A 25,258-nucleotide genomic window follows, 5' to 3' on the forward strand; every position below is an offset into this window, starting at 1 on the left:
CTCGACAGGAAGCCTGCTTCTCCCTCTCCCACTCCCCCTGCTTGTGTTCCCTCTCTCGCTGTGTCTCTCTCTGTCAAATAAATAAAATCTTTAAAAAAAAAGAAAGTAGGCAAACTATAATGTGCAACTGAGTCAAATGAGGGTTATTTAAAACATAAATTCTGATTCCAGAGTGCTGGGGTAAGCCCTGGAGTCTGCATGTCTAATAAGCTCCCAGGAGATGTCAATACTGCTGGTCCCCAGGAAGGCAACAGACTATCTAAATACTGCCGATGCTGTTTCCAAAAAAAAAAAAAAAGACATTTATGTCTAGTGTACATCAAACTTTTAAGTTCCCATGGAGAAACAATGTGCAGCTCATAAAGATGTCACAACTAACTGAAGAACTCTTGTGTACAACAAGCCAGTATGACAGAAATATTTTATCTTGATTCTTCAGCTATCTCTGAGAACAAGCCCCTTTAAAGCCTAAACATCTAAATGAAAATTACTAGGTTATGTGTGAGGAGGTTATGAGTTGTGGCGAGTGGAGGAAGTATAATATAGGATACCATGATGGTCTTTCTGATGTTGTCAACTTGACTCAGCTATCATCCCCAGTTACATGAGCAAACACTAATCTAAGCGTTGTTATGAAGATATTCTGTAGATGTGACTGAAGTCCATGATCAATTGACTTTGAGTAAGAGAGATTCTCCTAAATAACCAGGGAGGGCCTGGTTCAGTCCATTGAAAGGCTATAAAAGCAGAGCTGAGTCTTCCCTGAAGAAGGAGAAATTCCACCTGTGGACAGAAGCCTCAGCTCATGGCAAGTGCTCCAGTGTACCTCTCCTGACAGTCTGCTTTATGGATTTTAGACAAGCCTAGCCAGTCCCTAAATCACAAGAAATATCTCCTACTGCTTCTGCTTCTCTGGTTGGACCCAAAAAAGGTTTTGGCAACTAAAGCCAGGGTGCTGCTGTAACAAAGACCCAAAAAATGTGGTAATGGTGTTGGACTTGGGCAACGGGCAGAAACTGGAAGAATTTGAGACACATAATGGAAAAAGCCTATGCTGTCCTAAATAGACTATTAGAAATATGGTGGTTAACAACTCTGCTAGTGAGGATGCAGAAGGAAATGAGGAAGCATGTTTTCAGGAATTTGAAGAAGGGAGATCCTCGTTATGTAGCGGCGGAAAGGTTAAGAGAATTGTGTCCTGCCGTTCTGTAGAAAGCATAACTTGGATACAATTAAATTTGACATATAGCTGAAGGAGATTTCCAAGCATAGTGTTGAAGATATATTCTGGCTACTTCCTACTGCCTACAGTAAAATGTAAGAAGAAAAAATGAATTGAAGAAAGAATTCTCAAACAAAGAGGAACCAGGACTTGATGATTGGGAAATTCTTGGCTTATCCAGTTTCTGAAGGGTACAGAAATGGACAGCTTTACTGCCAGGAAAGCATGCTGTAGAGAAAACGTCAGGAATATGGCTGGTCACCCTTCTGCTAATACCTCAGAAAGATTTAAAAAATTGTGGAGTATTCAGTCACACAAAGGCTCTTTGAAGAGATTAAGTATGTGACTCATAAATTCCCTCAGACCTCCCAAGTAGAAATGGGATTATTTAGGGAAGATCTATGCATAAACCTCTTTTCTTCTGAAGTAAATTCCTTTTAACATACACAGGACACCTATAGGGTTCTCAAAAATTTTATATCAGTGGAAATACTGCCATGTTGGATTTAAAGGGTTGGAGTATGGAACAAAGAAAGCTGTTGGACCCCCAAATTCTACACACAGAAAATAGGCTGATAAAATGACACAGCCTGTACTATAAAAAAGACAAAAATCCTGGGGCCCATCATAGACCTGTTGAATAAAAGCCTCTGGAGGTGGAAACAGAACTCTACGTTTTAACAGGCATGCCAAGTGAAATGGGAGATCATTAGCTTTTGGAGAAAGGGAAGAATAATAGTTTGCTTCAAACACTGGGAAGATGATCATGAAGAAGATGGAGTAGATTTTTCTACATAGCCCCTGTAAACCAAACTAACATCAGTGAATGGAAAGCACAGGTAGCCAGATTTAAGCCAAATCAAAGGAATTCCCTTCTAGCTGCCAAAGTCTTTAGAAGTGGAATGGGCTACCAGGTGAGACAATGAGCCCTTCATCAGTAGATATTTTTAAATAGACTAAAGGACTGGTCATCAGGAATATTGCAGGATGACACTGGGTGGGAAAGAGGTTAGATCAGAATGATGGTAATTAGGGCTGCGTCATATCAAACAATCTATGGTTTGGAGCTGCAACTTCAGAGTATTTCCATGAAGAAGGTTTGGGCTATAAATGACAAGTTATGTCGTAAAAACGTTACCTACTATCCACAGAGAGTTAATTGACCATTCACAGAGCATGAACGATCTTTTCCCTCCAAAAGTGAGGATTGCCTTTACTTACTTTGCCTGCATCTGTTTTCTATTGCAATAAATAAATAAGTACATAGAATGTGTGTGTCTGTAGGTCTTATTTTCAAGACAGTTGGGGTGAAACAGTAAATCTGAAAGAGGGAAAATTAATTGATGCGGATTGTTATTTAAACATGCATACACAGGTTTGATTTTAATTAGCTCAGTTAATCAGCCAAAGAACTCCTCAGTAATTTGACAGCTTGCAACGTATAGGCTCTGCTGTGACTTTCAGATTGATTGCATATGAATCCTTTCAGTATGGGGTCCCCGTCCTCTGCAGGAACCTTTAGTGTCTATGGGTACAGGGGTATTTAGCAAAGTTGTCTTGATATTGACCAGCTTTATATTCCACACCCCACTAATAATGTCAAAGAGGTAGTAAATATGCTGAGAGGTGAAAGGACATTATTATGATCATCTAAGAACTATGGGAGATTACCCAAACTTTAAAATTTCATGAGTAACTTGAGATGATTTGGTTATCATTGTCCTAAAAAGCACCACTTCGCTTGGCTTTTATTTTGTGATTTCCGTGTTGCTACAATTGCCCTGATTTTCATGCCTTCTAAAGGGAAAAGAATAATGAAGTCACAAAAATGGAATCTCAGAATATGTGACGAGGCTTTGTGAAATGGATACAAAGGCATTTGGATCTAACAATAAGAAAGCTGTATTTGCAAACTTAAAAGGTGCTATAGTAAAAAATAATTCATCAATATAATCATCAATATTTGATTGTAATAAATTGCAATAGTTACATAAACAATATAGCTGCTTAATTAAATAATGGTTTCTGAGACCGAAGTAAACTTTGGAAGAAAGACCTTTTACATAAGGGTGTTTAAATTTGGGAGTCACTCGACATGCCATTTGCAGATAATTAGTAGGCCAACTTATTTGGGTTTATGGTAGCCAGCACCTCTGCCTAAACCAGAAATACATTAAACAATGGAAAGTTTAGAGCAGATAATGTAAAAGCTGATTTAATGAAAGCTTAAACTGAATTTTCTACATTAAACACAAACAGTATCCCTAAAATACATTTTTTAAAAGGTTTTAGTAGTTCAAAGTTAAATGAAATAGTAAAAATCAATGAAAGTAAAACACTTTAAAAATGTAGAAAGGAGGGGCGCCTGAGTGATTTAGTCAGTTAAGCATCTGACTCTTGTTTTTTGGCTCAGGTCATGATCTCAGGGTGGTGAGATGGAGCCCTGTGTCCACTCCACGCTCAAGGAGGAGTCTGCTTGAGATTCTCTCCCTCTGCCCCTTCCCCCCACCTCTCTCATGCACTCTCACTCTTGCTCTCCCTCTCTTAAAAAAAAAAAAAAGTAGGAAGGAAACTGAAGAACAAATAAAGAAAACCTGAGGTTCCAAATATTTAACAAACGGGATAATTAGTATCAACTAATGAAGTTTGGCTATCATAAACGCTAGCAATTTTATCTTTAAGTGTATGATATTCAAAATTCCTCTTACTTAAATGCTATCTCCAGGCCCAGAATTTAATCCAAATTTTCCAGAAGACACAGATTCTATGATGCTCATTATATAATATTCTCATAAAGTTGCTCCATAAATGCTTTTTGAGTGAATAAAGCATCTTATGAAAGACAAAGGGAACAAATACATACAGAACAAATGAACATTATGTTGTCAAGTTATAAATAAAAAAAAATACAACTAATAAGGAAGTTTAGACATTAAAATACTTCAGGAAATTCTTATGTGCTTCTCAAAAGTTCTAAAAAGGTATTCTTGGGGTGCAGAGAGAAAAACAAAAACATATCTACAATTTACATTTTTTTAAAAAGGATGCTTCGAAAACAATTACATGAACACCTACCCACACACAAATGGCCATATATCATTCCTTGTAGGAATTCCAGGTCTTACATAATATTCTTAAGGTATAGACTTCAACATTTTAGGTGCTGCTCAGAAATATCTGTGGTTCTCCATTGCCTACGGATTAAAGTTTAAACTCACTCTGGCATTCAAATTCATGCTCAGTGTACTGTCTGAAATGTAACTGACCAATGTTTTCTCCCACCATGAAAGACAACTCCTAGTTACCTAAACACACTTTTGCTTTTCTTTTCTTCACTTCTTGCCTTTGTACATGCTGTTCCATCCTGAATGTCCTTCCTCCATTCTACACCTCTCCCTCAACCATCACCCATCACCATCCTCTATCTGCTCGTCCAAATCTTAGCCAATATGCCAAGATCCAACTAAAATGACTCTTCTCTGTAAGCTCCCCAGTTGGAGTTATGCTGTCTATGGACTATGATCATTTAGAAATTTATGTTGTGTCCATTTTATCATGACATGGTGAGTTGTGCATATATCTACATAAATGCCCTGAGGGCAAATGTTGTGTTATTAATGTTTGGTTTTCTATCCCCTAAAAGTATATCACCGTATCTTGGATTGCTCAGTTAATAGGCATTGGACTAAAATAGAAAAGGCAAATCGTACAGTTTTCCATCTGTATTATTAAGCAAAGAACAAAAGCAAAAACTGTTTCATTTTATGAATAATTACAATGATTATTTACCTACGGTACTGCTTGAAGTTTGCATACAAGAAAGAGACTTTTATTCCAAATTTCTGTAGATTTTTTTTCCATAGGAATTATATATGTAATATAATTTCAATGAATTTTTAAGTACACAGGCACAGGAAAAAATGAGGAGAAATATAACGAAATGTTAACAGTAGGGAATCTTTGGATTGAGGAATAGAAGAGTTTGCTAGTCATTAATTTTTACCTTTCCAAATTATCTAGAATAATCATATGTTACTTTACAGTCAGGAAAAAAAAAAGGCTATTTGAAAATATCTGTGTAAGATCATGTGTTCTTTGGAAATGATTCCTGGGAGCTAGAGCCAGTAAAATACACCTTATGGCCTGGGGCAGCCCAGTTACTGTTGGCTGTTACTCACTCACCAGCCGCCCCAATTTATAACTCATTTAGGCTCCCAATCTGTCAGAACACTTTCCCTTGCCCTTAGGATGCTACTGGTGTGCACGGGGATGAAATGTATTATCCTGCCTGCCTCAAAAGCTACATAACAGCAATGAAATTCACAGTAGCTAAATCAGCTGTGATGAAGAAACCGTGTAGAGTTGAAAGGCAAGTTAATTGGATTGTCTGCTTACAATTTAGTACCAAGGATAAATATGATTTAACTCCAAGGTTAAAATTAGTACCAGGACTTGGACTAAAATAGGAGTTTTCTTCAAGGAATTTCTTTTCTACATTTTGTCAGTACTTCTTGCTCTATTCTTATATTTATTATCCATCCATTTACCTCTCTATCAGAAATGGGTACCGGGGTATAAAAGAGATTACAAAATTCTCCAGGTTTTCCACTTAAGCCAAAGTAATTATTATTTCCTTGCATTTGAAAGAATATAAGAAGTAAAGTTAAGAAAATAAATGTAGAGAAATTACTCCGAGCCTCTTGCCTGAAAAGGCTGCTATGAAGAAACAGTGGGCTAGAATCATTTCAGAATTATACAGCCAAATGAAGTTTTCATAGAAATGCATTTCATATATAAGTCTCTATGGAACTTAAAGGAGAGTGGCCAGTATCTCTGGTAATCCTGAGGATTGGTACACACCTTACCATAAGCTAATTTTCACATAGCACAAAGCACTTTGTCCTCTGCAGGCACCTAATGAGATTTGAGAGCAAAAAGCACCAGGCCTATTCATGGCCTATTAGCCAAATCTCCTACTTGAGCTGCTTCAGAGTTTACACATTTACAATGAAAAGGCTAAGTGTTTTTGTTGTCATTGGTGTTTTGTTTTGTTTTGTTTTGTTTTCGGAGCCCAGTTTCCAGTTCTGAACTGATGGGTCATAAAAGACACAGTCAGTATCTTGTTAATTATTTTTCTTACATTCATCCTATGAATATGACATTAGGAAACCTTTATTAGTGCGGTCCTACTAGACAGCTACCCAAGACAAACAGACCGTGGAGGACACTTACAATATTACCAGCCAGCTCCCCCTTTCCTCTTCTTCTGGTTGGAGTATTTCCTCTGGTGGGAGGAGGACTCCAAGCACATGGATGTGTTCCAGCATCCTGGCTTCGGGGGCCACCTAGCACGTGGCCCAAGCTGGACTGGTCATAGTATCTCACAGTTCTGGCTCTGTAATTGATCAGTGGGGTGGGAACATGACTAGAAGGAGAGTAAAGATGGAGCTCTGAGGCTTTTCCAACAGAAGCTGAGATGGGAGGACCAAAGGGTGGGCATCAAAGGGGTCAAGAGCTTTTTCCCCTCAAGGGTGAATATGTGTGATCATGAACTGCAACTACCAGCAGCCAGGTTCTCTGACACAGGGAAGAACAGGAGCCTGCAGGAGAAACCAGAATTTTAATTCCAGGCCACGCAAGCAGGTGTTCAGAAAGTGTGGCCATCTTTTTGTACGCAACTCAATTTCTTCCATGATATCCTGTTTTACCAAAAGACAGAAACTAAACCTCAATGAATTCAGGTTCCTCTTTCTTTTCCCTAGCTTTTCTTCTAACTTCTAAGCAGTGGACAGTGGGAGAGAAAGGTAGGCCGATCCTTGGTTCTGATCCTTAGTCATCTGTTGAATTTCACATCTGACTCCTCATCTCGTCTGTTTTTCAGATGTTGATCTACGTGGATCCATGCCAGAGGTCACTTCAGGATCAATGACTCGCCCTGCTTGCCGCTGGTGCCTCTCTGAAGTGAACCGAGTATTCTCCAAACACTACCCTGGGCTGTGGCCACGTTGATGAGGCTTTCCAACCCACAACCACGTCTATGCTATTCTCGGGAATTATGCTGCTCTCCTACACCTCAGTGAGTCAAGCTGGAACTCTTCAAAGCTACTTCAGATTTGATTACTTTGATCACATGGACATTCCCACATGCTGCCCCATGCTCTCCCAAGTTGCTGAGCCCCAAGGGTCTTCTCTCCATCCCTACCTCTGTCTAGGATAGGGGCAACTGCTCTTTCTACTCTGTGATCCTCTACGCTCTTAGATTTCCCCCAAACTCATTGGGAGGGTCTGTTGCTGCTTCCCCATCAGGTTCAGTCCTCAGATATAAACTTCATAAGGCACTTCTAAACATTTTTTCAACTATAGGTTGGCTGTAATTGATATTATGAAACACATTTGGTTTAAAAACACCAGTTAACATAGACGCCCACAGTGTGTTGCTCAGTGATGGAATCATCTACAGGGCATGGGGCCTCTTTCTCAATGGTGCACCAACTTAGCTCTCTGTTTCCCTCTTCGCTTTCTTCTTTTCCCCTAATTTAGGATACTTCTGTTAGTCTTCAGAGCCTGAATTGAGCCGGAATTTGAAACTCAAAACACAGTCTGTTATCACATCTCCTATGGCAATGAACACAAAAATGCCCACGAATGGGAAGAGCTGTTATAGTATAAATAAATGAAAAGTACCTTTCATTTATTTATACTATAAATAAATATTTACTATATTTAGTAATATATACTACTATACTACCCCCCTACTAATATATACTTAGGGGGAAAACACAGCAAGTAATATATCAAAATATTCCTCCACAGAGGGCATGATACCCAGGCAGAGAAGGGGCAGGGGTCACATGAGGGAAAACTGGGTCCTGATGGTACCCACCTCCTGGCCCACAGCTCTGAGTCCCTCCTAGAGAGTCTGCTCCTGCCTTCATGAAGCTTAGTTGATCAACTCTCCCTTTGGTACTGTCAGCTGCCTCAGGAACTTTCCTTAATTCCCTCCTTTTACTTAAGCTGATTCAAGCTATATATGGCTGACCCAATATAACAGCTTAGCCAAAAATGGGAATTTTTATTTCATGGAATCAGGAAGATTTGAGCAACTAAGTAACAGGAAGAGGAGACATGTAGCTGGTCTTCAGGAACCCTAAAACCACCATTAACCTTCTCCATCTCTTACCTCTGCTTCTCAGTATGAGTGGGTCTCCTTCCTTCTTACTACGCCTCTCCACATGGTGGGAAACATAGCGACTAACCATTCCCAGGTTTTCCATCCCTAGGTTCCACCATCAGATAAAGGAAGAAATAAGTCAGGGTTTAACGTTTCTATTAATGTGTTTCAGTAGTAGAAATGTAAAGAGAAAGAAAATTATTGAGTTCACCAGTTCTTCTTCCATGCAATATGGACAATAGCTTCTGTTGGATTATAACCGTGTAAAAAAATATTCCTCCCTATGACTAAGCTATTTGACCCTTCTAAATCCCTTTTTTAAAGTGAATAAAGGAAAGAATGAATTTTAAAAGATTGCTATGTGTCTTTTCTCAAGCTAAACACAGGAAAAGAAAATGAGAATATAAACAAGAATATATTTTTAAATAGATAAAAGCTAAAAAACAATCAAGTGTTAATGTCTTTGCAGTCAAAATTAAATGTGATATGACACAACAAAGGAGGATATTACATTCCTAACACAGAAGAATTTTAAAGTCAAGGAGACTGAACTATGATAAACAGTACCCTGTGTTCTACCCTGCCCAAGCACAGGGTACTTCAAAAATTTTGTTTCAATTATAAATTGACTATACTTGACATTATGAAACACATTGAATTTAAAACACCAACAAACACAAACGTCCAATGCATGTTGCTTAGTGATAGAGCTCATCTATAAATGAACTTCTGCAATTATTTATAATAAAAAGGACTTGGATTAGTGCAAATACAAACATTCCTGGATCGGAGAACATGCGGGTTCTTAGTCACTCTCCCTCAAACTTCCTGGAAGAGTCCTGTAAACTTCTTGCTTGAACTTCCAGATGCACTCTTAACCTTTTCCTCTCCCTCCCTCCCCCCAGAGGATCTGCAGGGAAACGAAATAGTGAACAATGCAGAAAACAACCATTTTCGTTTTTATAGTTCCTTCTATTTTCCCCTGCTGCTATTTCCCTCTTTACCAGGAGTGAGACCCTGTTTTGTAAACAAGGAAGCCCAGTAACTTGAGTGCTTGCCCTGACAGCGTCCACATTGGCCGCTCTCCCCAGATTTGTAAGATTCTTGTGGTAAGAAGAATTACAGCTGAATTCACTTAATGTTTCAAAGTCAAATACTCATTGAGAGCAATGGTTCCCAGACTCTGGATTTCAAAAATGAAATTTCAAAAATGTGTGGTGAACCAGCATAGGTTTGCCAACTTTTTCTTTTGCCAAGAAAGGATTTAGGGAAAATAATGCTCTCTACTAGCAGCATCATTTTACAAAACAAAGGAGGTTTTTAAGGCCAAGGAAGTATGCAGTACATTATGTCAAGTTAAAAAAAAAAAAAGGGTGGGGGTCATCATTCCCAAGAAGAGAGGGTAGACAACTAGACACTGATTTTATCAGTCAGAATTCTGACAAGGAGCAGATTTAACCCTTCAGAGGGGTTAAATTAAAAGTATTTCGGTGAAGTGACTATTTACAGAGGTGTGGGCAAAATTTTTAAAACTCCAACAGGGGATATGAGTTACCCAGAAATAGCCACAGCAGGAAGCCATTACTTCTCTGGGGCCTGAAGGGGTGAGGAAAGGGAACAGTGTTTCCAGAGCCAAGCCAGAACAGGAGACAAGAGGAGCTGGATCTGGGACAAAGGCTGCCACGGCCTGCCATGATGAGAAATGGAGAGAGTGGAGCTAAAAGGACCACATCTATCTCCTCAGTCCTGCCTGAACTCAACTGGAAATCAGAGGGCAAGGGGTCCTGGGTTTTGCAGTCCCAGACAGCCTCCAAGGGCACAGAACAGGTCAAAGAATAAAAGATGGATTGGGCTGTGGGTCCACCAGAGCATATCAACATACTCTGGTGAGGGGGCCAGGGGTCAGACAGAGGAAAGGGTGTACATGTGAATGGCATTTTTCATTTCAATTGTAGGAAAATTACAAGAGAAATTCTATTTTAGGATATGATATTGCTTGTAATTATATGCTTGATACATTGGTCATTTCGTGCCTCAGTATCTAATAGTGTAACATCAAGTGGTGTTCAAATGGGCAACTCGTTCCAGTACTTTATTTTTATCACACTCATTATTAAAAATTCAACTTCACATAGGCATAAAATGGAAGCAACACTCAACATTTTTATTTAGTTCAGAACATTCTGAGTGAACTAATGCCAAAATATAACAGCCTCTGGCCTCAGAGACTTCTCCTACCCCAGAGGTTCCCAGACTTTTGCTGCATATTGAGATCATCTGGGATCTCTAGAAAAAAAAAAACAAAACAGTGATACCTGGCTTATACGCCAGAAGTACTGATTTCATTGGTAGAGGTGGAACTTGGCAAAGGAATTTTTTAATAACTTTTTATTTTAGGAGTTTTCAATTTAAAGAAAAGCCATAAAGATAGTAGAGTTCCCATATATCTTCTCCTCGGTCTCCCCTATTATTAACATCTTACTTTGGTATGGTGCTTTGGTCACCATCAATGAACCAATCTTGAAATACTGATATGTAATTTTAAACTAAAGTCTATACTTTATTCATGTTTCATTAGTCTTTACCTTATGTTCCTTCTCTGTTCCTGGATCCCATCCAGGAGACCACATTACATTTTAGTCAGCATGTCTCCTCAGTCTCCTCTTGGCTGTGATAATTTCTCAGAATTTTCTTTTTTGGATGGCCTTGATGGTACTGAGGGGTACTGGTCAGGTATTTTATACAGTATCTCTCAGTTTGGATCTGTCAAATGTTTTTCTAATGATGAGACTCTGGTTCTGTGTTGCGTGGGGAGGAAGACTATAGAGGGAAAGTTCTATTCTCATCACACCATGTCAAGAGTACATTCTATCAATATGATTTATCACTGTTAATGTTGACCTTGATCACCTGGGAGACACAATGTTTACTAGGTTTCTTCACTGTAAAGTTGCTTTTTTTTTTTTTCCTTTCCACCCTGTGCTCTGGGAGGAAGTCCCATGCACAGCCCACACTTAAGAAGTAGGGAGTTGTGCTCCTCCTCCTTGAGGACAGAGGATCTGCATAAATTATTTGGAGTTCTGCATGGGAAATTTGTCTATTTCTCCCACAATTATTTATTGATTCAATCATTTATTTATATCAATATAGATTCATAGAGATTTATTTTATATTCTGGGCTATAATCTAAGGCTACTTTATTTTGTTGCTCACATTGTTCCATCTTTGGTCATTAGGAGCTCCTTCCATTGGCTCTTGTCTCCCTTTGATATGTTCCATCATTGTAAGGTGTTATTTGTTTGTTTTTGGCACTTCCATACTTTTTGGCACTTTAAGATGCTCCAGGCTCATCTGGTGTATTTCCTGTATGGTCAGCCATTTTGCCAAGGATTTCTGATTCCTTTTATTGGACTATAGTATTAGAAACAAATATATGGGTATGTGTGTGTATCCTTGTTTCTAGGCCCTTTCAGCTGACAGAGCAAAAAAAAGATGTGTGCATATAGCTAATCCCCATATAGACATGTACCTATAAATATTTCTACATGTAAACATCTATATCATAGAGTTCATACTAATGTCTCTAACTCTTATCCATAACCACAGGGATCATTCCTGCCTCTGCACTTGCTTACCTGTAGGCTCCTAATATCCATTTACTTAATTATTTAATTCTGGTATACATGTATACTGATTTCAGAACTGATAACCCATGCCCCCATAGGAAACTTTATCAACTAGAATAGAGTGCTTCTGTACAATCCCTTTCTCCTTTGGTCTTCTAGTCACCACTCATTTCCAAAGTTATTTAGGTCAGCCAACTTTTCCCCTAGTCCTGGCAGTGAGGTTTTTTTCATACATTTGTAACATAGATTGTTTTGCCATATTCTGTATTCCATCCTGGGATCCCTTGACCTCCTAAATGATTTCTTTTAATTTGCCTACATGAAGGCTCACTCTTTGTGCTGTAGAGTTCCATGTGTTTTGACAAATGCATAGTGTCAGGTACCCAGCATTACAGCATCATACAGAAAGTTTTCACCACCATTATGCTCATGGGTACTTCATCTATTCAACTTTCTCCCCTCCCTAAACTTCAATAATGACTAATTTTTTTATTGTCTTTATAGTTTTGCCTTTGAAGAATGTCCTATAAAGTCATAAGGAGCCTTTTCAGACTGGTTACTTCTACCTAGAAATAATCCATCATCATTCATCTGTATCTTGTGTGACTTGATAGCTCATTCTTTTTTACTGCTAAATAGTATTTCACTTATATGTGTATGCACCACGATTTGTTTATCCATTCACCTATTGCAGAACATATGGCTGTTTCCAGATTTTGTTGATTATGAGTTAAGCTGCCATAAATTTTCACATGAAGGTTTTTGGGTGGACTTAAGTTTTCAAATCAACTAGGAATTTCTGGATCATAAAATAGATTATATTTAGCTTTATAAGAAACTGCCAAACTGTTTGCAATGTGGATGTATGACTTAGGGATTTTTAAGAGCTTCCCAGATGATTCCAATGTGCAATAAAGTTTAGGGGCTGATGTTCTACTCTGAATAGTTTGAGGAAAGAGTCAGTTAGGGGTAAGATGAATGTCTTATCCAAAAGAGAGCTGCAGTGCATTCTCCTCCCCAAGACTACTCATAATTCAAGACACTGATCATATAAACAGCAGTCAGGAATTTTTGTGGATGTATAAATCACAGAGAAATCTGGTGACAAATCTTGGAACTTCACTATTCCACCTACTTACCTTTGTAAGAGAGGTCAGATAAATGTTCATACTGCTAAAGATGTCCTCTGAAATGCCACCTGAATAGGAGATATAAACAAAACACCCAAAGTGGGTAAGAAGGATGGGTTAGTCAGATGCTTTGCATGCAAATTAACAGAATCCCCAATCAGCTTAAGGAGAAAAAGGGTGGGAGCAGGAGGGGTGGTTTTTATTGGCTTATGTAGTTGAAATGTGCAGGGGTAGTTGAGTCTCAGCGTGGCGCAAACGATATCAACAAATTGTCTTTCCTCCCTCTGCTCCTCCATCTTCTTTTCCTCCTCTCTTTTTCTCTCCTCCTTTTCCAACCCCATCTCCATCTCTCCGATCTTTTCTGTATTAACTTCATGCTGGGTTGTGTCTCTGTATGTGTACAGATTTCTTCTTATAAGGACACCAGTTAGATTAAATTAGGGTCTACCCTAATGGTCTCATTTTAACTTAATCGTCTCCTTGAAGGCGATATCGCCAAACATAATCACATTCTGAGGTATTGGGAGTTAGGTCTTCAACCTACAAATGTTGGAAGGGACAAAATTCAGTCCACAACAATTATGCATCCAGTGGGCAATCATTTCTTGTTTTGTATATGAAGGAGAAAAAGGTAAGGACTACTGCATATCTATCTCATATAACTTCCACATTCTCAATGTTGCCTTATTAAAATCTTATTCTCTTTTCTAAAAATAACATTCACTGGGGCACCTGGGTGGCGCAGATGGTTAAGGGTCTGCCTTTGACTCAGGTCATGATCCCAGGGCCCTGGGATCGAGCCCTGCACTGGGCTCCTGGCTCAGCGGGGAGCCTGCTTCTCCCTCTCCCTCTGCCTCTCCCCTGCTCACGCTCTCTCTCTCTATCTCTGTGTCTCAAATGAATAAATTAAAAAAATTCATTGAATATTTTTTAAAGATTTTTTTTTAATTTGACAGAGAGAGAGAGAGTGAGAGAGGGAACACAAGGAGGGGGAGTGGGAGAGGAAGAGGGAGAAGCAGGCTTCCCACCGAGCAGAGAGTCCGATGCGGGACTTGATCCCAGGGCCCTGGGATCATGACCCGAGCGGAAGGCAGATGCTTAACCATCTGAGCCACCCAGGCGCCCCTCACTGAATTTTTTTAAAGAATACATCTCAACTGTGATTCGAAAGGTAAAGTAGCTATATTTTAGGTAAACATATCAGAAGACTATCTTGAGCATCTTACTTGGATCCTTGTGTTTTGTGAGTCACCATATTTGGTACTATCAACTTCTTTAATTTTGGTCATTATTTAAATGACTGCTGAGAGAAGAAAGCCTGGGAAATCACACTGAAGAGCCCTGATATTTAAAAAAGAGGCAAAAGGTAGGAGCTCCATGGTTATAGGTTAAATTGTTTTCCCCAGAAAGCTGTTTCCTAATACCTGATACCTGTGACCTTATTTGAAAATAGAGTCTTTGCAGATAAAATTAATCAAATTAATTAAATTCTATTTAATTTGAAAATAGTCTTTGCAGATAAAATTAATCAAATTAATCAAATTAATACGTGGTCATTCTCAATTAGGATGGGGCTTAATCCAGTGTGATCGGGGTCCTTATAAGAAGAGAAAGCAGAGACACCAGGAAGAGAATATTACAGACAGAGAAGATGGCCATGTGAAGATTGAGGCCAAGATTGGAGTCATGTTGCCACAAGCCAAGGAATGCCTGGGGCTACCAGAAGTTGGAAGAATCAGCAAAGGATCTTCCCCTAGAAGCTTCAGATGGAGCATGGACCTGCCAACACCTTGATTCTGACTTCTAGCTTCCAGAGCTGGGAAATAATAAATTTAAGTTGTTTTAAGCCATCCAGTTTGTGGTACATTTTCAAGGCAACCCTAGGAAACTAATACATCCACCAAGGAGACTGAGAGGGTGAAGCCAGAGAGGAAGTAAGAAATTCACCTTTTAGACATCAAAGGAAGACAATGGATGGAGAGTCGTTTGTATTGTCAACTACTCTAGACAGGTTAGATAATATCCAAATTGTAAGTATCCACTGAGTTTAGCGTTACACAGGTGCGTAGGCATTTACTGTTAATATTATAAAGAATTGTTAGCCGTTTCAGTAGAGAGATCACTTCTGTCTAAAGGATTAAGGAAAATTTCATAGAGGACATGGCATTGCAGCTGGAATTTAAAGCCTAAATAGGATTTCAATATGCAGAAATGGAAGGTGTTGCAGTGAGAGGGGGAGAAGTGGTGAAATTATGGAGAGAAAAAGATTCAGGGGGGCGCCTGGGTGGCTCAGTCCTTGGGCATCTGCCTTCGGCTCAGGTCGTGGTCCCAGGGTCCTGAATCGAGCCCCACGTCGGGCTCCCTGCTCCGCGGGAAGCCTGCTTCTCCCTCTCCCACTCCCCTGTTTGTGTTCCCTCTCTAGCTGTGTCTCTCTCTGCCAAATAAATAAATAAAAAATCTTAAAAAAAAAAAAAAAAGAAAGAAAGAAAGAAAAAGAAAAAGATTCAGGACACGGAGAGGACAAGGCCAAGAGAACACAAGGTCTTTATGAAGGAGATGTTATCTGGAGTCCCATCATGGATGTCCTTAAATGCCATGATAAGAAGTTTGAACTTTTCTCTAGAAAGTGCGATATGGCACAATATTAAGTATAAGTTAAGAAGGTTGTGTGGAAAACGTTATATAAATATTAGTAAGTAAGCAAAATGGGTAAACGGGAAGACTATAAACAATGAAAACTGGAAGCTACTAGAATGCCCAGGGGAGACATTCTGAGAATCTGAACTAAAGTGACAATGAGAATGGAAATACAGTTCCTATTTTTGAAGCCCTATCATGTACCAGGTCCTCTGTGAGCTGCATTATGTATGTTAATTGCACTAACTCTGACAATTCCTCTCCCTGGTAGAATTTACTGTCCTAATTGTATACCTGTGGAAACTCTAACTCAGAGACGTTAGGTATCTCACCCAAAGTCACACAAAGCTAATAAATGGTGGCGCTGATATTTGTATACAGAAATTTGGTTTATTTTTAGGCTCTCGTCTCATCAACTTACCTATCCTACAGCTCATGTTGCAAATTCCAGACATTATTTGGAAAATGTATAAAATGAGACTGCACACTGCAATTTTGCACGACCTCCTCCAAAAAGGGAAGAATATTGTGAAAACACAGCAATGCTCTTTGGGAAATCCACTGTGTGGATTGCAGTTCGTTTGCCATCTATTTTTCCATCTTTCCTATCCCCTAAAACACACTGTTTCACTATCATAAGCATTTAGTAGTTTTTCTTTTCCCTCTGGTACCTGAGGACGTCAGGTGCATTTTGACATAGGGAAGAAAAGTACCTTTTGAACTATCTTTGAAGGGCTGCTACTCAGTGCACATTGATTTTCCTTTTAAACTAGAATCATTTAGTGTTTCTCTGTCAGACACTCACTGACGACCGCTTATCCTTGAGACACACATGAATGAATCAGACAATTTTTTAATGATACTGAATTGGAAAGAAAACGTACCTTGATTCCTGTTTGTAAGTTTATTGTATCAAAATACAGATACAAACTTTTAAAGAGGGCATTCTTCTAGGCTTGATGAAATAGAACACAATCTATCCTTTGATGAGCTTTTAAAAAAATCTTTGATCTACTTATTTTTAATAATAAAATATTGGGAAGTCAAGTGTATTCCCGCACATCTCAGGCATTTAAGGAAATGATCAACGTCATTGCAAGATAACTGGCTGCCATCTTTTGAGAATCTGAACTAGAAACAGGAGAACTGGAGGGTTAGGAAAGAAAAGCACAGGGACCGAATAATTGCCTTTCTCTTCTGTTTATATAATAAATGCACTCATTGTTGCCATGGCAAAGGAGCCAGTCTGTTTTTCTCATTCCTCTGTTTCTACCCATTATTATTATATCCAACACCAGAAAATGTCATATTTCACTATCAACTTTCTTGAATCATTACGTTTATCTACTCTGCATTTACTACTCTAGCCACAGTCTTTTTCATAGTGATACTTGGACAGAAAGTGATTTCAGGCGAGGGGAGTGGCTTCAGACGCAGTTAGAGACATCAGGAAGCAAAGAATGAGGGAGGGGGGTGGGGGAGGAAAGACAGCAGCTCTCTAGCCAGGAGGGCCTCCTAACCTTGGAAAACCCCTCAGATCCAAAAGGAAAAAACTCTAAAAATGTCATTTAAAGCAAATTCCACCTTTTCGATACACTGAATTGACTTTGAAGGCATCTATTTTGACTTTCTAAACTCCCAAACCAACCATCATGACGGGGGTCATTAGTCTCTTTTTGTCATGATCAGGCTGAGCTCATCTAAGCATAAAGTCTAAATTAGGGGAATTAATACTACCATCGCTCGAAAACGGTCATACGACATGTGGAGTATTCTGCCCAATCCATGATGTCAGATTTTGTCAGAGACAGTGACACACTCATATATTTTCAAAAGATGACAACCAAGGTCTTGCAACCACGTCCCCCATTCATTAATTTATTTGTGTGTTCAAAAATTACTTATTAAAAGCATATTATGTGCTAAGCACTGACCTAACCTGAAATTAAAAACAAAATACTCGAGTAAGACTTCATCCCCTTCTCTCAAAAAGTTTACATTCCAATCCAACCATGCAAGAAGCAGTTGAATGAAGAGGATATTTTTAGTTTAGAAAAAAGAAGACTGAGTTTGAGGAACTATCCCTGAGAAGATAGCAAATTTAGGAACATGCCACAATCTGCAGGAAACAATAAGAGTGAGATAAGTGGTTGCATCCTGTTTATATGCCCTAAGGCTGGAGTGTATAAACAATCAGCTCAAATGTTCTTTCTTGTTCATTTCCATTCCGCAGGCAAAAAGATGAGGCAGCTTGCCTTGCCTTTGATAAATCCGTCAGTTGCAGACTCTGATATTCTTGTTGAAACAATCCTACGGAGAGACACCTGGGTGGCACAGTAGGTTAAGGGCCCAACTCTTGGTTTGGGCTCGGGGTCTTGATCTCAGGGTCGTGAGACTGAGCCCCCTGTCTGGCTCCATGCTTAGCTTCAGATTCTTTCTCTCTCTCCCTCTGCCCCTCCCACTCGTGCTCTCTCTTTCTCTCTCAAATAAATAAATAAATAAATCTTAAAAAAAAAAAAAATCCTACAGAACAAAGGGACCATGGGAAAGCTCAGGACAGGAAAGGTTCCAGCCCTGAACAATTTAGAAAGAATCCAGCCAACAACCAACCTGGATTCTGCTTTTAAAGATTTGAACAGTTTTCATGTGCAATAAGTAAGATTCTAGACATATAAAATTGCAAGAAACTAAATTGAGACTAATGAGTGGATACTATAAAAGTAAGCTTTCGGATCAATACTATAATAATAATAATAAAAAGCTCTAGAGTCATACTTCTCAAATTGTAATATGCATGTGAATTACTGGGAGAGCCTGTTAAATGTAGATTCTGATTCAGGTCTGGCATAGGGCCTGGGATTTTTCATTTCTAAGAAGAGCCCAGTTTGGGCTGATGCCACCGGTCCTAGGATTAAATCTCCCGTATCACTGCTCTAGAGTCGTCTGACAACAGGGCTCTCTAGGATGCACTTACTGGGTTGCCAGCACTACAACTATTTAAACGGAGGCTGAATAACCATTTGTCAGGCATGCCACAGAAAGGATATCTATACTTCATGAGAGAGTGGGCTAGATGTTCCTTTCAATTCTGAATCGTTTGACTCAGGGCTTTATTTATAAAGGAATTAATTTTACATGTGATGGCTTCCTTTAAGTATTAAAACACCTGCACATAGATAATGAAGAAAGTGAAGTGAGACTTTTCTTACCACTTCAATAGATGTAGAAACAAAAGATCCTAGACATTAGGTGATTCGCTCAAAATTCACTCTGAATACAACGAACCTCAAGAAAGTGTGATATTAGCAAGTGTTAAGTCATCCCAACTTCTACAAACAAAACAGAAACTGAAAGTCCCATCTACTCACTTTCCCATCAGCTGACCTACCTCCCCACACCCACCTTTGTAGGATGGACCTGAAATCCTCCCATTAATACCACTAGAATCCTTCACACCGCAAAAATAGGCAGACTCACAGGAAATAAAAACGCACCAAGACTTTGCGGGCTGATTAGCACTTGTGCATTCAGTTTTAGTGTAAAGTTAACCTAGGAATTTCTTTCTTCAACACGCTGGTCCATACAGCACCTCACTATTACTCTCTTCCAATCCCCTCAATAATTTCCTGGATGACCTCTATCCTACTTTCTCTCTTTCTAAGGCTCAAAGTACTGCTCGGCCCATTATGGATTATGTCCTCTGACTTCTGTTTCACTCTTATACAAGGTTCCAATCCTCTTATCTTTTCCCTATGCCATCTTTAGTTTCTTTCCTTCAACCTACCATTCCTCCCATTTAAGATTTAAGCTCATACATGAGAGAGAAGGTTGAGATAGGCTAAAGTATTTTTACATATCTTCAGGTCTCTTCATTGTGTGTCAAAGGCTGGGCTTCCCGGGAAACAGATTTCCAGACAGAGATCTGCATGCAGGTGGCTTATTGGGAAGCACTCCACAGAACACCATCTCCAAGGAAGTGAACAAAGCAGGACTGGACAGCTGCGAAAGGAGAAAAGCAATAGAGCTGCCACAGGTGCCTAAGACAATTTCCCAAGAAACTCTGAGGCTGGGCTGACCCTTCTGAGATATCCCTCACCGAGGAAAGGGGAGAGGGCTTTGAATCACCTCCGTTGATTAGTCATGGGATGTGGGTGGCTCCCGTGGTAGAGGCACAGTCAGGTGAGTTGGTTTTCTTTCCCCAGTAGCTGGTCCTAGGGTTGGACTCAGATGGAAGAGGTCGGTGCTTCTGGTTCTCAAGGTACAGTCTGAACAATAAAACACAGCATCCACTACAATCCACCTCTCGTGCTGCTTGAATCCATTTGCTTCATATAATAAATTCAGTTCATCTGGGAAGAACTCTTCCAGAATTCTAGTTGGTCTTTTCCCTGGGAAAAACTTACAAGATGAAGAAGGTTGGAGGGACACTGCATCTGGTCCCTGAAACATAGTTGATTCTTACCACCTTCCTCTACTTCCTATTTATTTATTTATTTATTTATATGTATTTATTTATTTATATTTTAATTCCAGTGCAGTTAACATAGTGTGATATTAGTTTCAGGTGTACAATATAGTGATTCAACAATTCTATACATTACTTGGTGCTCATCGAGAAACGTGTGTTCTTAGGGCGCCTGGGTGGCGCAGTCAGTTAAAGCGTCTGCCTCAGGCTCAGGTCATGATCCCAGGGTCCCGCATCGGGCTCCTTGCTCAGTGGGGAGCCTGCTTCTCCCCTGCCTGCCGCTCCCCCTGCCTGTGCTCGTTCACTCTCTCTCTCTCTCTCTCTCGGGCAAATAAATAAATAAAATTTAAAAAAAAAGATAAGTGTGTTCTTAATACATTCACCTAGTTCACTCATCCCCAACCCACCTCCCCTCTTATAACCACCTGCTTGTTCCCTATTGTTAAGAGTCTGTTCTTTGGTTAGTCTCTTTTTTTTTTCCTTTGTTCATTTGTTTTGTTTCTTAAATTCCACATATGAGTGAAATCATATGGTGTTTGTCTTTTTTGACCAACTTATTTTGCTTAGCATGATACTTTCTAGCTCCATGCTGTTGCAAATGGCAAGATCTCATTCTTTTTTATGGCTGAGTAATATTCTACTATATATATATAGTGGAATATTATATATACACCACCTCTTTGTTATCCATTCATCTAGTGATGGACACTTAGGCTGCTTCCATATCTTGGCTATTGTAAATAATGCTGCTATAAACATAGGGATGCATATATCCTTTGGAATTAGTGTTCTTTGTATTCTTTGGGTAAATACCCAGTAGTGGAATTAATAGGTCCTATGGTAATCCTATTTTTTACTTTTTGAGGAACCTCTATACTGTTTTGCACAGTGGCTGCACCAGTTTGCATTCTCACCAACAGCGCACAAGGGTTCTTTTTTCTCCACATCCTTGCCAACACTTATTTCTTGTGTGTGGGGGGGGTTGTTTTGTTTTGTTTTGTTTAACCATTCTAACAGGCGTGAGGTGATATCTCATTGTGTTTTTGATTTGCATTTCCCTGATGCTGAGTGATGATGAACATCTTTTCATGCACCTGTTGGCCATCTGGATGTCTTCTTTGGAGAAATGTCTGTTCATATCTTCTGCCCATTTTCTGATTAGATTATTTATTTTTTGAGTGTTGAGTTGTGTAAGTTCTTCATATATTTTGGATACAAAACTTTATCGAATATGTCATTTGCAAATATCTTCCCCCATTCAGTAGGTTGTCTTTCCATTCTGTTGATTGTTTCCTTTGCTGTGCAGAAGCTTTTTATTTTGATGTAGTCCCAATAGTTTATTTTTACGTTTGTTTCCCTTGCTTCAGGAGACATAGCTAGAAAAATGTTGCTATGGTCAATGTCAGAGAAATTACTGCCTGTGCTCTCTTCTAGGATTTTTATGGTTTTAAGTCCCACACTTAATCCATTTTGAGTTTATTTTTCTGTATGGTGTTAGAAGGTGGCCCAGTTTCATTCTTTTGTATGTAGCTGTCAAGTTTTCCCAACACCATTTGGTGAAGAAACTGTCTTTTTCCCACTGCACATTCTCATCTCCTTTGTCAAAGATTAATTGACCATATAATCATGGGTTTATTTCTGGGCTCTCTATTCTGTTCCAACTTTTGTGCCAATGTCACACTATTTAGATTACTACAGCTTTGTAGTATAACTTTGTGATACATTCTTTTTTTTTCTTTTTTTTCTTTTTCAAGATTGCTTTGGTTCTTTGGGGTCTTTTGTGGTTCCATATAAATTTTAGGATTATTTGTTCTAGTTCTGTGAAAAATTCTACATCCTATTCTAATCCCCTTTACTCAGCTAGCATCTCTGCTAGTCTGGGTAGCTTAACTGGTGGGTGACCCAGATTCACATTCTTGAAATGTATAAGCCCCTGATTACCATGCTGTTCTTCTCAGGCCATGGCTTACTTCACCTGTATATTTACTAGTGATAAGTAGTGATCAAGGTCAACCTCAACATTGATAATAAAAATCACACTTTACCTCTGTGGTCTTTCTCCAAAACACATAACCCTAATCTAATGATGAGAAAAACATCAGACAAATCTCAACTGAGGGACATTCTACAAAGTACTTAACTAGTATTCCTTAAAACTGTCAAGGTCATCAAAAACAAAGAAAGTCTTGGAAATGGTCAAAGCTATGAAGTCTAAGGAGACATGACAATTAAATGTAATGTGGTATCCTGAATGGCATCCTGGCATTAAAAAAAAAAAAAAGACATTAGGAAACTATTAAGGAAATCTAAATAAAATATAGACTTTAGTTAATAATTATGTATCAGTATTGGTTCATAGATTGTGACAAATGAACTACTGATGTAAGATGATCATGATAAGGAAAACTGGGTGCAAGGTACATGGAAACTCTCTGTATTATTTTTGCAATTTTTCTTTAGATCTAAAACTGTTCTAAAATTAAAGTTTAAAAAAAAACTAAGTCACTCCTAAGGAGATAATTATCTTTTTAATAAAAACAAAAAAATTTTTGCCGTTATAATTATGGAACAATAGTCCCAGAGCATGATAGAAATTTGGGCAAGATAAACAGTGGACTAAAGTTGGACAAACTGTGATATTCCAAGAACTGACTAGCAGAAGGAGATTGGGGTCCCAGAGCAGAGCAATAAAGGAAATGGAACGAAATCAGTGACCTAGCTGGAGACCACGGATACTAAAGAATGAAGTCAGTCCCCAAAATATTTCCAGGGGTAGGAATGGCCAATGAAGTTTAAGAACAGTGTTCCTCATATCTCATTTACATTTTTCTGCACCATTATGATGTAAGTAACCTCCACCCTCATGCTACCTCCTCTGTTTGCACTTAAATATTTCTTCTGGACAGTGCACGTGGTATTTTTGAGAAATCAAGGCAAACGGAATGCTTCGGGGCACATGTTGGCTAGAGGAGAGAGAACAACCACAGGAAGCAAAATGCCAGCAACAAAGAAGAATTCCAGAAGCAGAAAACCAGGAGAGGCGACTCTAAGAGACATAAGCCTTCTGAGAGTCTTCAAAGGTATGAAGGCAGCAGGGAGACACTGGGTCTTTCCTCAGTGTGGAGACATAAGGAACACGTACAGGATAATTCTGTGAGGCAATTATGTAACAAAACACGTTCCTAGAAATGTGCAAATTTATAGGCCTTTTTTTTTAACAATAGGAGCCATGAAAGTATTTGCCACTTGGCAATTTCATGAGTGTAAAATGTTCCACTCAGTTCACATCCACCACTTCAAACCAAAGGAAGTCACAATTTATTTGTTACCATCTTAGTTAGAATAATATGCCAGCACAGAAACTTCCTTTCAATTATGTGTTCCTGGCTTCCTGCCTTCTTAAAATAAATAAAACTGCTGTATCCTACCTCTCAGAACAAAAACAACAGCACCACATAGCAGTTAAAGCAAAACCTCCAAAGCCGATCAATGCCTTAGGCCAACTTCTGACTCTGTGGACGCTCACCTCCTTTGCTTATATAAGTGGAAATGTTTTCAAAAGGGTCTCCGTTTCACTGATAGAAGGGTACAGGTCTGTGAGCAGAGAAGGATTCCTGCAGAAAGCAGGTTAGATGAGCACAAAGGGAAACGTGTCAATTCAACTTTCTGATGTAATTATGAATTGATTATACCAGGCAGTCTGACAAGGGATACAAAAATCAGGAACACGGCCTTGTCCTCAAGAAACTTTCAGTCTAATGGGCAAGGTAAATAATAGGCAAGCAAAGTAATGGCTGTTTAAAAATATAAAGAAATATTGCAAGACGCAGAGTTCTAGAGATGGGTTGCATAACAATATGAATATACTTAGCACTACTTAACTACATACTTAAAAATGGTTAAGATGGTAAATTTTATGTTATGTGTATGTCTTCCCACAATTGAAATTTGCTTTAATTTTAAAAAGGAAAAAAAGTGTAAATAAAGATAATTGATTGACCACCTCCCCCTGGTTTGTCAGCAGGCAAGACTGGATTCTGCCCAAGAAAATCCACTTTAGGGGAAAAAAAAGCACACAATTCAGTTCAAAATCCAGGATGGACAATCAATCATCACACACTAAGAGAACAAGTAGAAATACCAAGGAGCCAGAATTGGTGTGGAGATGCACAAAAGAGAGGACAGAGATGGGCAAAGAACTCGCAGGGTCCTTGGGACGCCTGGGTGGCTCAGTTGGTTAAGCATCTCCCTTCGACTCAGATCATGATCCCAGAGTCCTAGCATCGAGCCCCGCATCAGGCACCTTACTCAGTGGGAGCCTGCTTCTCCCTCTGCCTGCCATTCCCCCTGCTTGTGCGTGCTCTCTCCTCTCTTTCTGACAAATAAATAAATAATCTTTAAAAAAGAAAAGAAAAGAAAAGAAAAGAAAAGAAAAGAAAAAAGAAAAAAGAAAAAAAGAAAAAAGAAAAGAAAGAACTCACAGGGTCCAAGAACTGGCGGAGTACCAGAGTGTGCCAGAAAAAAAGAAAAGGCTAGCGCAATTGCTGGTGGCTGCTATGGGCAGCACTGGCTCCCTTTCTAAGTTGTTAGGCAAGCAATTCGGAATGTGTAGGGGCAGAGCCCGGAAGGCTACATAGTAAGGGCTAATGAATGCTGGAGAACAAAACAAGTTCCAAGGATCTGCCAAAGAGGAAGGAGGAGGGAGATCAGGAAAAGCTTCCTGCAGAAATTGACCATTAGAATGAGCTTTACAAGATGGATTGATTTTGTCATATGGGATGATGGGGAAAAAAGCATTTCCATAGGAAAAGAACAACAAAACCCCTGAACCTGGGAAAGGCCAGGGATTGTGGTTACATATCTAGTAGATAAATGTATCTAACATGTAGAGAATTAAGAAAATTAAGAGAGAGGGTGGGCACCTGCCTGCCTGTCAGTAGCGCATACGACCCTGGATCTTGGGGTTGTGAGTTTGAGCCCCACATTAGAGGTAGAGTTTACTGAAAG

The 25,258-nt window shown here is 39.2% G+C and overlaps 1 protein-coding gene across 2 annotated transcripts in view; it reads right to left on the reverse strand.

The window, feature by feature from the left end:
- The window catches only part of LEPROT (leptin receptor overlapping transcript), an 87,242-nt gene that overhangs the window by 2,844 nt on the left and 59,140 nt on the right, over positions 1-25,258 (reverse strand). Inside the window, exons 4-5 of one of the 2 annotated variants that reach the window (XM_073896617.1) lie at positions 13,159-13,217; positions 10,506-10,679 (exon numbers count right to left, since the gene is read on the reverse strand). In XM_073896617.1, the coding sequence (XP_073752718.1) occupies positions 10,521-10,679; positions 13,159-13,217 (218 nt within the window). In that variant the 3' untranslated portion in view covers positions 10,506-10,520. Of the gene's footprint in view, positions 1-10,505; positions 10,680-13,158; positions 13,218-25,258 lie in introns of those variants that run through there. The other variant, XM_025871779.2, reaches the window with a different exon arrangement.

This window comes from Callorhinus ursinus, unplaced genomic scaffold (genome assembly GCF_003265705.2).
Source record: "Callorhinus ursinus isolate GAN/ISIS: 27379988/994484 unplaced genomic scaffold, GSC_fseal_2.0 scaffold9, whole genome shotgun sequence".
Classification (NCBI taxonomy): domain Eukaryota; kingdom Metazoa; phylum Chordata; class Mammalia; order Carnivora; family Otariidae; genus Callorhinus; species Callorhinus ursinus.